General features: G+C 58.8%; 1 protein-coding gene across 1 annotated transcript in view; it reads right to left on the reverse strand.

The window, feature by feature from the left end:
• LOC123830698 (contactin-3-like) overlaps window positions 1-13,572 on the reverse strand; it is an 84,627-nt gene that overhangs the window by 63,579 nt on the left and 7,476 nt on the right. The window contains exon 3 of the mRNA XM_045857226.1: window positions 2,733-2,908. Within this exon, the coding sequence (XP_045713182.1) occupies window positions 2,733-2,908 (176 nt within the window). The remainder of the gene's footprint in view (window positions 1-2,732; window positions 2,909-13,572) is intronic.

Below are 13,572 nucleotides of genomic sequence, written 5' to 3' on the forward strand. Positions count from 1 at the left end.
TCGCTGTCAAGAGTAAGAAGTCTTTGGCATTTAGCATTTATAAAGTCTGATGATACACAAACTTCATTAAATTTTTAATGCCATGGCTTGTTTAAGGAACTATTTTGCACGGCTCAGAAGGTACATAATATATGACAACATGCAAATGAGAGGAATCCAACCAGTTAACAACTTTAAAGGAGGAAAAACCATGCAACAGAGCCAGGGACTGTGAGGAAGTCCTAATTACTTATCTTCGGGTCACAAGTTCCATTCCGACTTTCCTAACAACTTTCAAGGTCATTTGGTCGGAGAAATAACTCTCCGTGTCCAGAAATTGGTTTTTTATTTTTAAAATCCTGCAGGTGAAACACAGCCACACCCGATACCAAGATCCCAACCGACGCCTACAGGTCCCCACGCCGAGGACTCCGTGGGGTGACGGGCAGCCCCCCACCCCCGCCACGCTGGGCACAGGCTGGGGAGCGCTGCAGGCCGCTCCCGCCGGCGGCCCCTTCTGGGCGAGGTGCTGAGCTTTCTCCACACCCACCGTTCAGCGCCGCATCAAGGCCATTCTGAACACAACGACAGGCGTGCGTACACGTGTCCCAGACACAAGGGGGCCAGTGGTCTCCCTCGCTGAGCCCGCCATGCATGGAACTGGAGAGCGCCCGAGGGCGGGGAGGCGGCTGGTGCCTGGGAAGCAGCTCCTGGCTCCGGTCTTCCCGGCAACGCAGACTGGCAGCCGCAGGGAGGACACTCCCGTTTCCATTAGCCGCCCGAGGAACTCCTGGTCCAGCGGGCTTTTTGTGTCACGGATCCCCCCTCCCTCCTGTTCCTTCTTTGTCACGCCATCCATCAGGGGAAGAAAATCGGCCGTTCATGCTGTTGAACTGATTACAGTGTGGTTTGGGCTAATTGCATCTCTGTGGTTTCTGTTAACTCGAGCTCCTATCCCCTAACCCGGTGGTCTGACCCAGCGGCTTGATCACGACCGGCACCACTGACTCACGTGTTTTCATTAACTGTGATTCACAGGTGGCACCGTACACTTCCCGTGGCATCCAATCCGGAGGCCCCCGGTTCTGCGGGTCCCTGGGTGGTGAGGTTCACGCAGACCAGCGGGTTCCTCTGCTCCCAACCTGGATGCGTGCATCGCCATCGATCTGGAATCTCCGGCGAAACCAAACTTTCACTTTTTGGCGTCTTTGCCTCCGGTCTGCAGCACAGTTTCGGAGACTCGCGTGAGCTCATCACCGCGGCAGCCTGACGGGAGGGAGGAGCCTGAGGAACGGCACAGCAGGCACTCGTTGGTGTCCCAGGGGGAGGGGAACTTCCCCGCAGAGTGACGTTGTGAGTGGCCGACTCATTTGTAAGTGTTTTCTTGTTAAAATCACGTCTGGGACTCAATTCTGCTTCACAACTAGAAAACTCAGACGTGCCTCAAACGCCCTGTGCCTGCCCCTCAACGATGATGCCTCCTTCTAAGTCAGCATGTGCGTAGTGGGGGGGACGCCCGTGTCACCTGTGAACTCACAAGTCATTCCCCCAAGTTCACGTGACCCCTGGAATCTCCCGGAGCACCCTGGCTGACGGTCACGGTCAAACAGAGAAATAACGCAGGTTCCCTGAGACGGAGGAGGCGGGGCCCTCGGACCCCGCCGGAGGAGACGACGCGAGTGTGCAGGGAGGGGCATCGTGCAAGCGTGCGGCACGCCCTCCGAGGGCCACCTGTGGGTCACGCAGTCCCGCCAGCCTGGCCTCAGGCGTGGACGCAGGAGGGTGAGCAGCCACACCCGCACACACACTCACACACTCGTTTCCAGCAGCAGCAGAGCCCCTGCCAGCCCCACAGCGAACGTGGCCCGGTGGCCGTCAGCAAACGCTCGGACAGCACGGAGTGTGTCGCAGATTGCAGTGTGGCTCAGCAGTGAAAGTGAGCAAAGCGCTGACGTGTGTCACCAAACACGCGAGTGTGCAAGGCGTCACGCCGAGCGACTCTCAGAAACCTGCAGTGGAGCTCCTGACTGGTCAGCCCGGAGACCCTCCCACGGCTCGTCCCACGGACACGTGGCCAGTCTCGGCAAGTCCACGCACGGACAGCAGACCCATGGCTTCCTGGAGCGGACGGGGGAGACCGGGGGGATGGGAGTGGTGGGTCTCGAGGGCCAATTTTTTGGGGGGGTGATTGGTGATAGTGAACTTCTCTACTGAGCAAAGCTCACAGACGAACTTGTATGTTCCTGTACGTTCCCACGTCTGTGGCCACACCACAAACCACGCACTGACACCGTTTTGGGGGAGTTAGCTGCCGTGTGGGTGTACCCCAACCCAGCTGTTGTAACAGATGCCCCATGACCCGCCCTCGGTCTGGCTGTGCCACGCCCCTGCTGTCGGCAGGACCCGCCAGCACCCGAGGCCCTTGGAGGAGCTACACAGAACTGTCTTCCCTGTGCAAGACGTGGAGTGACCCCACTCCCGATGCCCCCCCAGCCAGGGCTGGGCGGCCGCCACCCGCACACGAGGCCCCGGGCAGGGCGTGGCCCGTGCAGACACGCAGGGCAGGGCGGGCTCTCAGGTCACCCCCCGCTGCCCAGCCAGGAGGGGAAGGCCCTTTCAGGTGGACGGCAGGAGATGGCGTCTGGGCAGCACGCTGCACGGCAAGCTCCACCTTCCCCGAGCGGTCACGCCGTCCCCCTCCCCCCGCCCCCACCCCCACCCGGGGCTCGCGCACAGGGGGAACCGGCACTTACAGGCGAACTGGAGTCTGGCTTCTCTGCTGACCACGGTGCCCAGCGAGTTCGTCGCGAAGCACTGGTAGCTGCCGGCGTCCCGGCCCCGGCGGGGGCTGACCAGCACGAGGCTCCCTCCGCGCAGTCGGTACCGAGAGTGCTCTCGCGGGTCGATGTCGCTCCCGTTCAGCTGCCACCTGGGGAGAGGTCAAGGACCGTCCCTCTCAGGATGCGTTTCCTTAAGTCGGCACATAGAGCCCACTGCGCACGCCCCTCCCCTCGACGCCACAGGCGGCGCGTACATCACTGCAGTGTTTCACAACTAAAGATCAGCTACGCCCAGTTATTTGTCAGCAGCCAGAGGCGGCTCGGAGTGGGGACCGCGGCGGCGTGGCGGCAGGGAGTTGCAGACGACTCAGATCGCCCGCGGAGGTGGGAGTGATTTGGTCGCACGCCGGGGACCATCAGGCTGGGCCCGGGCAGCCGGGGGGCAGAACGTTGAGGTAATTGCCTCCTTCCCCGCAGGGGGGCCGCTTGCTGGCCTGGAACGGGGAAGAGCCCGCTCCTGTGATTGATCTGGACGGACGGGGCGCGGTGAATAAACTCATCGGGAACGCCCTCAGCATCCGTGTCCATTTGTCTGGGTGGGCGCCCGCCCGAGGCGCCCCTGAGCCGCCACCGTGCTCTCTGCCAACAGGACGCTGAGTCGAGGGCCCCAGTTACCCCCGGGGGGCGGCAAGGGACACGGCAGGAGCCCTGGCGGCATAGTTAGTCATCAACGGGAAGGCAGGAGGAGAAAAGGGAAGCGGGGGCGGCTGGCGTCCAGCAGGGGCTTTCTGACAGCAGCCCCGGAAGCCTCAGCCGCCGGGTCTGCGGGACACGCCGAGGTACACGTCTCCATGAAAACCCACCGAGTGCCACAGCCCCCGGACACGCCCACTCTCCACGCCCGGCCTCCCGCCTCCTGTTCCAATAACTCCATTATTCTCATTAGGAAGGCCTCGTCCTGATAATAAAATCACGCTGCTGCCTGTTCCGCAAATTTTAGCACATTACGACAGCCGTCCTCCTTGCCCTTTATGACGATTTTGAGAAAACGGGAGGAGGCATGAGGCCCGTTTCCTAGAGGAGGCGCTCAGCCCAGCAGCTGGGTGAGTTGGCGACGGTCCCACGAGGGTTAACCGGCCGGAACCGAAGCGGCGCCCACTTCGGTTCGAGCCCCAGTCACGTCGTGGGGCCTCGCAAGGTGTCTCGTTAACACAGGGAGCACTGAACCTGGACACACTGCGCATCGCGAAGGCACAGGAAGAGGTGAAACGTGAACATCACCCCGAGTGAACGCGCAGAAGTTGGATGAAATATTAAACAGCTGTGAAAATGCATGAACTGTATTAGCATGAAAAAGTCTCAATAGCTATGCTTAACAAAACTGCAAAATAAAACATGCAGTTTGAAACCATTTACATCAAGTTTTAAAAACACATATACTCCTATTAGGACTATTCTAAACATGCATCTTAGTGGATGGAAATGATACACCTCGATTTAAGGTATCTTAGTCGCTCTCGTGGAGAGAAAGGGGGAGGTGTTGGGGCAAATGTGGGAAACTCGGCTTTCGTGGCCGCGAGAAGGTTCATCGTCACCCTTGGCTGGAGGCATGCACCACGTTCCACGTCGGAAACAGCGCGCAGTGGGGTGTCAATGCCGGGGGCTAGAGGACATGCGCAAACGCGTTAGTTCAGTCTCGGGTGCTCAGCGAGTGTTTGATCATCTGCTCCTTTTCTAAGTCAAGAATTTCTTGCTTTGTCTTCTTGGTTGATGTAAGTCTCCCAGGTCTACCAAACCAGCATTTCTCCTAAGAGACCAAGTTACAATGAAGAGAAAAAGCTGGAGGCCCCAACTCTTTTTCTTCTGAATTTAAAAAGAAAATGACAAAAAAGAATAGAAGGAGCCGTAACCTCCTCCTCGCGGCGGAGTCTGCGGTGGGTCTTCGGTTCTGCTCTGCGTGTGGAGCGACTCTCTCAGGGTCCTTCCCCAGGCAAGCCCATGTCCACGTGGGTGTTTTGGGCCATTGTCCTCGATTTTAACTTTAATTCTGCCCTTAGAGTTTTGATGTCACACCATGATAAGCATGTATTAAACCCCTCTCATCTGATTCTTCCCCAAATCTGATAACTACAGAAACTCTGAAAAGGAGATGAAAACACAGGAGAACTGTCCATCCACATTCTGTGTAAATTCTGTTTGCTTGATACACGGTGTGCTCTGAGGGGCATCACCATCACCATCATCACCATCACCATCAGCATCACCATCACCATCACCATCAGCATCACCATCACCATCACCACCATCAGCATCACCATCAGCAGCATCAACATCATCACCATCAGCAGCATCACCACCACCGCCCCCACCTGGGAGTCTGCTGGACACACAGAACCTCGGGCCCCACCCCAGACCTGCTGAGGCAGAGCTGGCACCCTGACAAGAACCCCAAGTGTTTGATAGTCAGCTCTCTAAGTTGGAGACAATCTGGTCTACGTTCTACCCAAGGAGCCACCATGGGCAACCTCTGGGGACACGAGCAGGTGAGAGCGCCCACACGTGACCTGTTTTGTGTTCAACAACTGCACTTGGAAAGCCCTTCCTCCCTGTCTTGAGGAAAACACGGAGCACCCGGACGCCAGGCCACCTTTGGTTTCTGAGCACACGGTGACATGGGTCCCTGCCTTCAGGAAGCTTCACGTTTGTGGATTTTTTAACAATTTCCTGGTCCCTGCCCTGCCCTCCACCTGGGTCCCAGGCCCTAGCCACTCCCGCCAGGTAACAGCCTAGTGAACCCCGAAGGGACTCGAACCAAATGCACCCCACTCTGCGGGCTGAGCCGACCCTCCACCAGCTCGGTGACCATTGCCCACCACTTACCTCTCACAGACCTAAGTTTTTAACATGCAGATTGGAAAAAAATGCCATCTTTGCCATAAGGCTTCTCTGTAAATTTATGCAGACAATTTATGCCACGCTCTTAGCTCAGGGGGCCATTCAGCCAACAGGAGGCGCCACTGCTAATGTGGAGGAGACGGCCTCCTGGCCACCAGCCGTCTTTCTCTCTGCTTCTCTTTCCTCCAAGTGCCTGCTGGTTCTCCGTCAGCTCCCTCCCTCGGTGCCCCCCACCCCGGACCCTCCTCTCCCACGGAGCAGACTGTGTCTCAGCAGACAGTGTGTGTGCATGTGCGCCTGCTGGAGAAGCCAGTGAACACGGGATGAGACTCGTGCTGGCCTTGACCTTCAGGGAGTCAACCCCACAGGGTGTCACAAGGACACGGGCTGACACTTAACCTGTGGACAGTCGTCGGTCAGTGAGGGGTTCTGTGCCCGCAGCAGGACACACGCTCTCCAGTCAGGAATGACGGAGCTACTGTCAGCTCAGATGGGCCCGTCTCATGACAGAGGGCACCTGTGTCTCCGTCACCTGCGAAGGTCAGCTCGCATGGGGAGGGGAAGAGATGCTGGCTCCGGAGTCAGCACATGTGTGGCCCAGCTCAGCACGCCGGGCGGCGTCCCTCGAAAACTGTGCTTTGGTGTTTAGCCGGCGGGCACCAAAGGCGCAGCGGCTGCGTGGGGAGTCGTAGAGACACACGCAACTCGGAGAAGCACCTCTTCCCTCCTCGTCCGCAGCTGGGAAGAGCGGGGGGCCAGGATGCAGGGGGGTGAATGCCTCCTCTCAGCCATCGTCTCCGACCTAAGCGCTGTCGCCCCCAAGTACTGACTTGTCCTGACTAGGAGAAAAACGGAGAAGGTGTGTTCCGGCCTCATGCACGTCCTCCCTTCCTTCAGCTCGGTCGTCTTCGTGCGGTCGCTGTCCCCACGTTATCTCACCACCGAAAAGGCAGCAATGACTCGCCCTCCAACCCGGCCCCGCCGCACCGGAGCGGGTGGCGTTTCTTCCCGCAGACCCTCAGAGCCTGCGCACACTTGAGGTTCCTGCAAGAACAGTCCTTCTCTGGCAGCAAAGCCTCACAACGATTTCTCGCCTCCCCAGCACAGTTCCTCATTAATGGAACTCATCCTCAGGTGCTACAGAATTTTTCAATATCTTATTAAATATTGATTCTTTTCCTCCTGCTGAAAGTGTGTGGATTCAAAGGAGTCGTATTTGTTTAAACTCTGAAGTATGTATGAAATCTCTGGGCCTGGGTTTTATCCTGAGAAAACGCTAATGCAAAAATATGCCCGAGTCAGCCTGATTTGTAAATGCTCCTGACATTTTCGTCTGCCCAGGACACGTGCAGGAAGACTGGACGCACACACTCCCTCCTTCTTTCCTGAGTCTGCGTCCAAGCAGTGCCCACGGCAGCCTGGGGCTCTGCAGTGGGGTGTCCGCCAGCCGCTCGGGGCCCATGGGCCCTCAGCAGGGACCTGTAACCTGTGACCAAAGGGGCACATTCGGGGCATAAACTGGGGGACCTTTTCAGGGAAGGTGTTCTTTTAGTTTTGCACCTTCACTGTCCTTTGCAAAAGTTGCAGCAGCTCTCTTTTGTAAGGGGGTTTTGCAGTTCGTAAGGAACTTGACAACCTTATGATGAAATCTTTTTGAAATACGGGAATTGTTTAAACCTTCACGGAAGTAGCACTGCATTCCAAAGGCTTTACACAGCGACCTGCAGCCAAGGGGTCGCCCCTCCACGCAGGCATCACTCGGTGACCGCGGGAGCAAGCCCGGACGCTCGCAGGCAGCCCCCGGGGCCAGACGCCCGCTCTGCACGCACCGGGATCTGCTTGTAGGGCCCTCAGGGGAGAACCGGCCTGTGACTCCCACTTCTCGAACCCACTGCGTCTCGGTCAGCGTGTTCCAGGCCTGGGCGCTGCTGAGCGAGGAGATGCGTGGACTTGTTCCTGAGCCGGCAGCCCGAGGGGGAGGTCGGGGTGTAGGGGTGCAGGGTGAGACATCTGCTCACCAAGCCAGGCAGCAGAGATTCCATGGATCCTTTTCTAGAGACCAGTTATTCATCCACCCAACCAGATGCCCAGCTCACTGGCCGGGCGCTGGGCAGGCGGAGTGAGCGAGGGAACAGGGGCCCAACCACAGAGGGGTGCAGTCGTGGGGGGTCCCCCCAAGCCGTTCGAGAGCAGCTGACGTAACACCTCATGCACGCCCGCGATCCAGCAGGCTTGCGTCTCGAGTGCAGAGCTGAGGTGCCTGACACAGGAGGTGTTTTGACGGGTCCTGTCGAACACCTCCATGAAAACCACGCTCCCTGTGTCCAGCAGAGAAAGTACCGGGTTGGCCCAAAAGTCCGTGTGGTTTTTTTCCATAAAACAACAGACACACTGTTTAGTTTCCCCAATAACTTTATTGTTTGGATATTTTGAGCATGTCGGCCCGCTCCCGTGTGGTAGAACACGGATTGTTCTCAGTTAATGTCTCCACTTCATCGCCGACAACCTCACCTGGCCGGCCCGACCCCGGAGCACCATCCGGGGAGAAACCTCCTGCACGGACCTTCACGGGCCAGTGTGACATGCTCCATCAGTCACAGCACCTTCCCCACACACGGCCCAAACCTTTTCTCTGCATTTCAGCTGCATGCTCACCTCTACTGAAATGATGAAGCATGACATGCCATAAATGTTGCCTATCTTCTTCCACCTTCAATATTAGAATGGCCACACAAAACTTCCCCGATTCTGATTCGTCCTTTCGAATGCACACTGATACGACAGCTGTCACAATACGATCTAACACAGCAGTTGAGGATGAGGTTAAAGACAACTAAGTGCTCCCAGAGCCATCGTACGGACGAAACCCAGCGAACTTCTTGGCCGACCCACAGAGCACGGATGGTGCAGGGGGTGAGTCGCTGCCCGCCTTCCCATGCAGAGAACACACCGTGTGAGAGTGTGTGCGAGAGCTCAGGTGTGCGAGAGCTCAGGTGTGCGAGAGCTCAGGTGTGCGTGAGCTCAGGTGTGCGAGAGCTCAGGTGTGCGAGAGCTCAGGTGTGCGTGAGCTCAGGTGTGCGAGAGCTCAGGTGTGCGTGAGCTCAGGTGTGCGAGAGCTCAGGTGTGCATCACAATGAGTTCAACAACGCGAAGGCCGGAGCGTCGGCTCCCCTGAACGACCCCTTTGGCCCCCCGCGGACTCCGCCCGAAGCCGGGGAGAGGGTGAGGGGAGCCGCTCACAGGTGCGTCCTGACAAAGCGGCCCGACCCCGGCCTCCCACCTGGCCGGCACCAACCCCTCACAGGCCGTGGCCACCCCCTCGGCCAGCAAACACCTCCAAGACGGGGAAGGTGAAGGCACCGCTGTTCCCACTCCCTGCACTAGTCCTGGTCCGTTTGCCACCTGAGGTGTCACTGCAGGGGCAGCCTCTCACACAGAGCCCCCCCCGGGAGGGGACGCAGTGGGAGTAGCCAGCATCACGTCCCGTCGCCCGTGGGACTGACGGCACCGAGTCCTCGATCCGGCCTCCCACCAGGCCTGGAGAGCGAGGTTGGAGAAAGTCGCCCGTGGACATTGAAACACCACAGACAGAGCGAGGGACTCCGGCCGTTTGACCGTAATCCCAGGATACGGTGCACCGGCGGCAGACGGCGCGGGGCCACTGTCCTGCAGAGTGCCCGCACTGCCACACCGGGTCTGAGGAGCGTGGGGACAAGAACGACCTTCTGGAGGAAAAGGCACGTCGCCTTGGACCCCAGCATCGAACAAAGCAGAAGAACGCCGCGCTGCACTGAACTCCCCCAGGGGCTGCGCTGGGCCTCGGACGTCGGCCGACACCGATCCCTTGTTCCGCCGACAGGCAGTGCTCGACTCGGGTCTTGACAAGAAAATTAGGAATTTAATCACAGAAGCAATTTTTGGTTCCAGATGCGGCTTCGAGTTAATAAGCAAATGCATTTGTGCTCCAACGCGGCGCTTGCTAATATGTTTACTGAAGTGATGAGAATAATTGCGGCCCTTGAAAGCGCACATCTCTGGATTTGCATATTCAGTACTTTATCCAGAAATAACCAGTGAGGCTCCGGCAATAATTGCTGAAGATATAAATGAGGTAAATGGGGATGCTGTGTTCTTTAAAATCGAGTTTTTAGAGTGTGTTTTATGATATAGATTCCCTTTTGTCATTCACTGGCCAATTTAAACATAAATATTAATAAGAAAAAAAAAACAGAGACCAGAGCCCTCGCTGGGATTAAAAACAAGAGTTCAGTTTCCATAGTTACAGCCCCGTTTCCATAGTTACAGCCCCATGCCAACTGGTCGGCGACAGTCTCGGTGGTTCCGGGGAGACAGGGAGAAGTTGGGGGTCTGCTGTTCCCGCGTTCCCTGCAGCCGGGGTTAGGGTTCTCGGTAGCAGCCCCCCTTCCACGAGGCCACAGCCCCCGAGACCCAGGCCGGGACTCGGAACACGCCCTCTGGCCCGAGGACACCGGGGACGCGCCTGTCAGCCCTCTCCCCCCCTCGGGAACATCGGAGGGGCCACCGCAGGGGGTCATGTCTTCTCTGCTGTCCGTCACAGCTGGGACCCGACCTGCCCCTTTCTCCCGGCTTTTTCCCGCTGACCACACGGCTCTGTTTGCGGTTCCCGTTTTCCTGGGGCCGGGGGGCAGACCCTTCCTGACGCTAACAGGGACGACGTCCCCTTCCCCGGCCGAGGTCAGGGTGGAGCTCTGGGCGGCCGCTCGCCCGCCCGCCCTTGTCCCCTCGCTGGAACAGGTCTGGAAGCGGAGCCAGGCAGAGGCAGCAACTCAGATGCAAGGTCATCCCTGCCTCCGACCTGAGCCCCGACTCCTGGTCCGACCCCAGAGCCCCGCTCACCCCCCGTCCCTTGTTCTGGCATCTGCGTGTCGGGCAGGCAGCCTCCGAGTCCAGGGAAAGTGTGCGTTGAAGACGCCCACGGGGGCTGTGCCCCGCCTCCAGGTCCGGTGTTTCCGGCCTAAGTCACGTGGGGAAGAAGCGCAGGGTCGACGCCAGACGAGGAGAGGCCCCCAGCAGAGAACGTCTTGGGGCACCTCTGGAAAAGCCGTGGGACGCTGGGCTGAGACCCCAGGGTGCCCACAGCTGCGTGGGGCAGCCACTGGGACCTGAGGGGCTGGGGCTGCCGTAGGACAGTCCCGGTCCCCGGCCCCGGTTTCGAGGGTGCTCCGGCAGGCCACCCCTTCAGTTCTGTTACTCGCCAGGTCCCTTTGGACGCCGGCAGGTTTCACCCAACCCAGCCCCAATGGGTGGTGCCTTCCTTCGGGGCTGAAGGCACCTGAGTGGCCGGAGGCCCTGCTCCTCGGGGCCTTTCAGTGACCATCTGTCACCCAATGGAACGTCGGGGAAAGCGCTTGGTGCTTGACCAACCCACTGGGGCCGCCCAGGGCCACCTCCTCCGGCGTCACCAGCAGGTACAGGGAGACCAAACTCTCCTTAACCTTTGAATGGGGGGTGAGGCACCCGGCGGGGACGGGCCACGGGAAGGATAAAACTGCCAGTCATGCCCCAAGACAAACGAGTCTCTTGAGGGCGTCTGAACGTTTGGGTTTCGAGCACGGCCACTGAAGAGCTCCTCTTACCGGGGGGGGGGGGGGGATAACGACGAAGACGTCTCTCCTGGACAAGGTGGCTCCGGTCCAGGGGGACTGGACCGGGGGGGCAGGCTCGGGTGCCCAGCGGATTGTCTTCTGTAAGACGGGGGAAGTGCTCTCTGCATCCTGGGGAAGGTGTTCGTATTCCATCTTCCGGTAGTTTCCCGCGGCCCCCAACACTCCCCCTCGTGGCTACCTGTGCACCTGCCTACTCTCTACCTCCCCGCCTGTGCATTTGTGTGTGTGTGTGTGTGTGTGTGTGTGTGCACCTACCTGTCCTCCACCCACTACCTCCCCACCCGTCTGCTCCGATGTACAAATACTCACACAAACACGCTCTCCCTCTGGCTTCCTGGAGAAAGTTCCCCACATCCTTTCTGACGGCCCCACATTACCACATGTTTATGGTATTTTTCTGCAGTTTCTGAAGGGCAGGAAAAACGTAAGAACAAGCAAGCATATTTTCTTTGGGAACATTGAGAATAATGTCAAATACAACCCTGTTGCTTGTTCCAGTCAAACCCTTGGGGAGACATCAGCCATCGACCACGGCGTGTGTGAGCGGTGTTGTGACTCCCACCCACGTGACCTTACACGCCCACCGGCTCTGTCCGCTGAACCTGTGCGGGCAACACACGGTGGCGGCTGCCGTCGCTCGTTACAACAGAGGCGAATATTTCTGAAACACAGAGGTTCCCTGTGCTTTCTGTAAGGTCTGAGGGGCTGTAAACCTTCAGTTAAAGTGAAATTTTGTATTGGCTACAAGTCTGAACTTCAGAAAACCTTTACGGCTTTAATGAAAGTGCTGGCTCTGGCTACTGAGCAAGGGTTTACACCACGCCCGCGTGTTCGGCGACCCCGCGTGTTAAATGCCTCCCGTGTAAGATGTAAAACCGGTGGACTGATTTAAGTCACCCATCTTCCCGTCCCAGTTACAGGTTGAGTTTAAGTTCCAGCATAACGCCCCAGGCTGTACGTTAACCATACGAGGGACTCGGCAAAGGGCGGGACACTTCATAAACACGTGTGCACGCTGCCAACACAGTTAAGAACCCCCTGCCTGGTTTTCCAACACGTGCCTGGCATGCAGAGACTAACGACAAGAGGCCGTGTCTGCCCCTTTGAGCTCCACACTCCTTACTGGGTGGTCCCTCTCCAACACTGACTATTCATGCAGAGACCCCCCTGGACGACAGACTCCGGTGCCTGGACCGTCCCTCAGTTGCACGGATTCATCGCCCACCGTTCACAGGACGAAGCCGGAAACACGGCCTCCTGACTGGCGGCAGGAAGGCAGTGCCAGCCCCGCGAGCTGGCCTCCGAGTCAGGTTCACGGTCAAGTCTCGGAGGAGAGCCGGCCATCCCAGGGAGGAACCCATGGAGGCTCTGTTAAACGGGTGAGGACTTCGTCGGAAAATGCTGGGAACGTTATTCCAGGGAACCGTCCTGTTAAGTTGATGCGTTCACCTTCCCCCCAAAGCAGGAACTGTGTCCAGGCGTCTGATGATTAATGTGGCTCGTGTGACGCAGCTCCTCGCAGAGTAAATAACCATCTGTGAACCGTCTCCTGTGGCCGGGGTGGGGGGGGAGGAAGACACGGAGGGGCAGGTACCTTTCTCAGCTCTGCCACTTCCCGCCGGCCCCTCACCTGGGACCGTGTTGGGGACACACAGCACAGGTGCAGGCTGGGGAACGTCACCCACCCGGGTGCCGGCACGCAGAGGCCGACCTTCTGACCCCGCGCCGCGCCGGCTGCCGGCAGCAGTGGGCCCCGATGGCCTGCGAGGTGTAGCTGGGCGCCCGCGGCCCGTGACGGCACGGCTGCCCGGCACGGCGGCAGGCCGCGGATGTGGCTGAAGTCTGCATGCTCTGCGGGTTTCCGGCCGGGGCGGCCCAGCGGACCACTTCTGGCGACAGCGTCCTGGAGACGCCCGCTCTCAGGGCTCAGAGGACACGTTTCCAGGGCCCCCGGCACGTCCTCCGAGGCCCTGCCAGAAGGCGGCGGCGCGTGCGGCTTACTAGTGAGCCCTTCCGCACCAGCGCCGGCCCTGGGCCCCGGGGAGCACTCCGTGGATGTTCTGTCGGTGAAGAGCAACCCCCACCCCCCGTCCTCGCCCCCAGCCCCGCCCCCCCCAGCATGTCCACTCGTGTTTGCATCTCAAGGCGTCCGGAGACCAGGGTTTTATTCCTTCCTTCCTCACGTCTCCCTGTGACGAGGGAAGTTCATCAGTGAACGGGTGTTCCTCCCGTAATCTGCAACACACAGACTTCCGCACGAAAAAACTCGA

Source organism: Phyllostomus hastatus, unplaced genomic scaffold (assembly GCF_019186645.2).
Source record: "Phyllostomus hastatus isolate PE091 unplaced genomic scaffold, TTU_PhHast_1.1 phas_scaffold_129, whole genome shotgun sequence".
Lineage (NCBI taxonomy): Eukaryota > Metazoa > Chordata > Mammalia > Chiroptera > Phyllostomidae > Phyllostomus > Phyllostomus hastatus.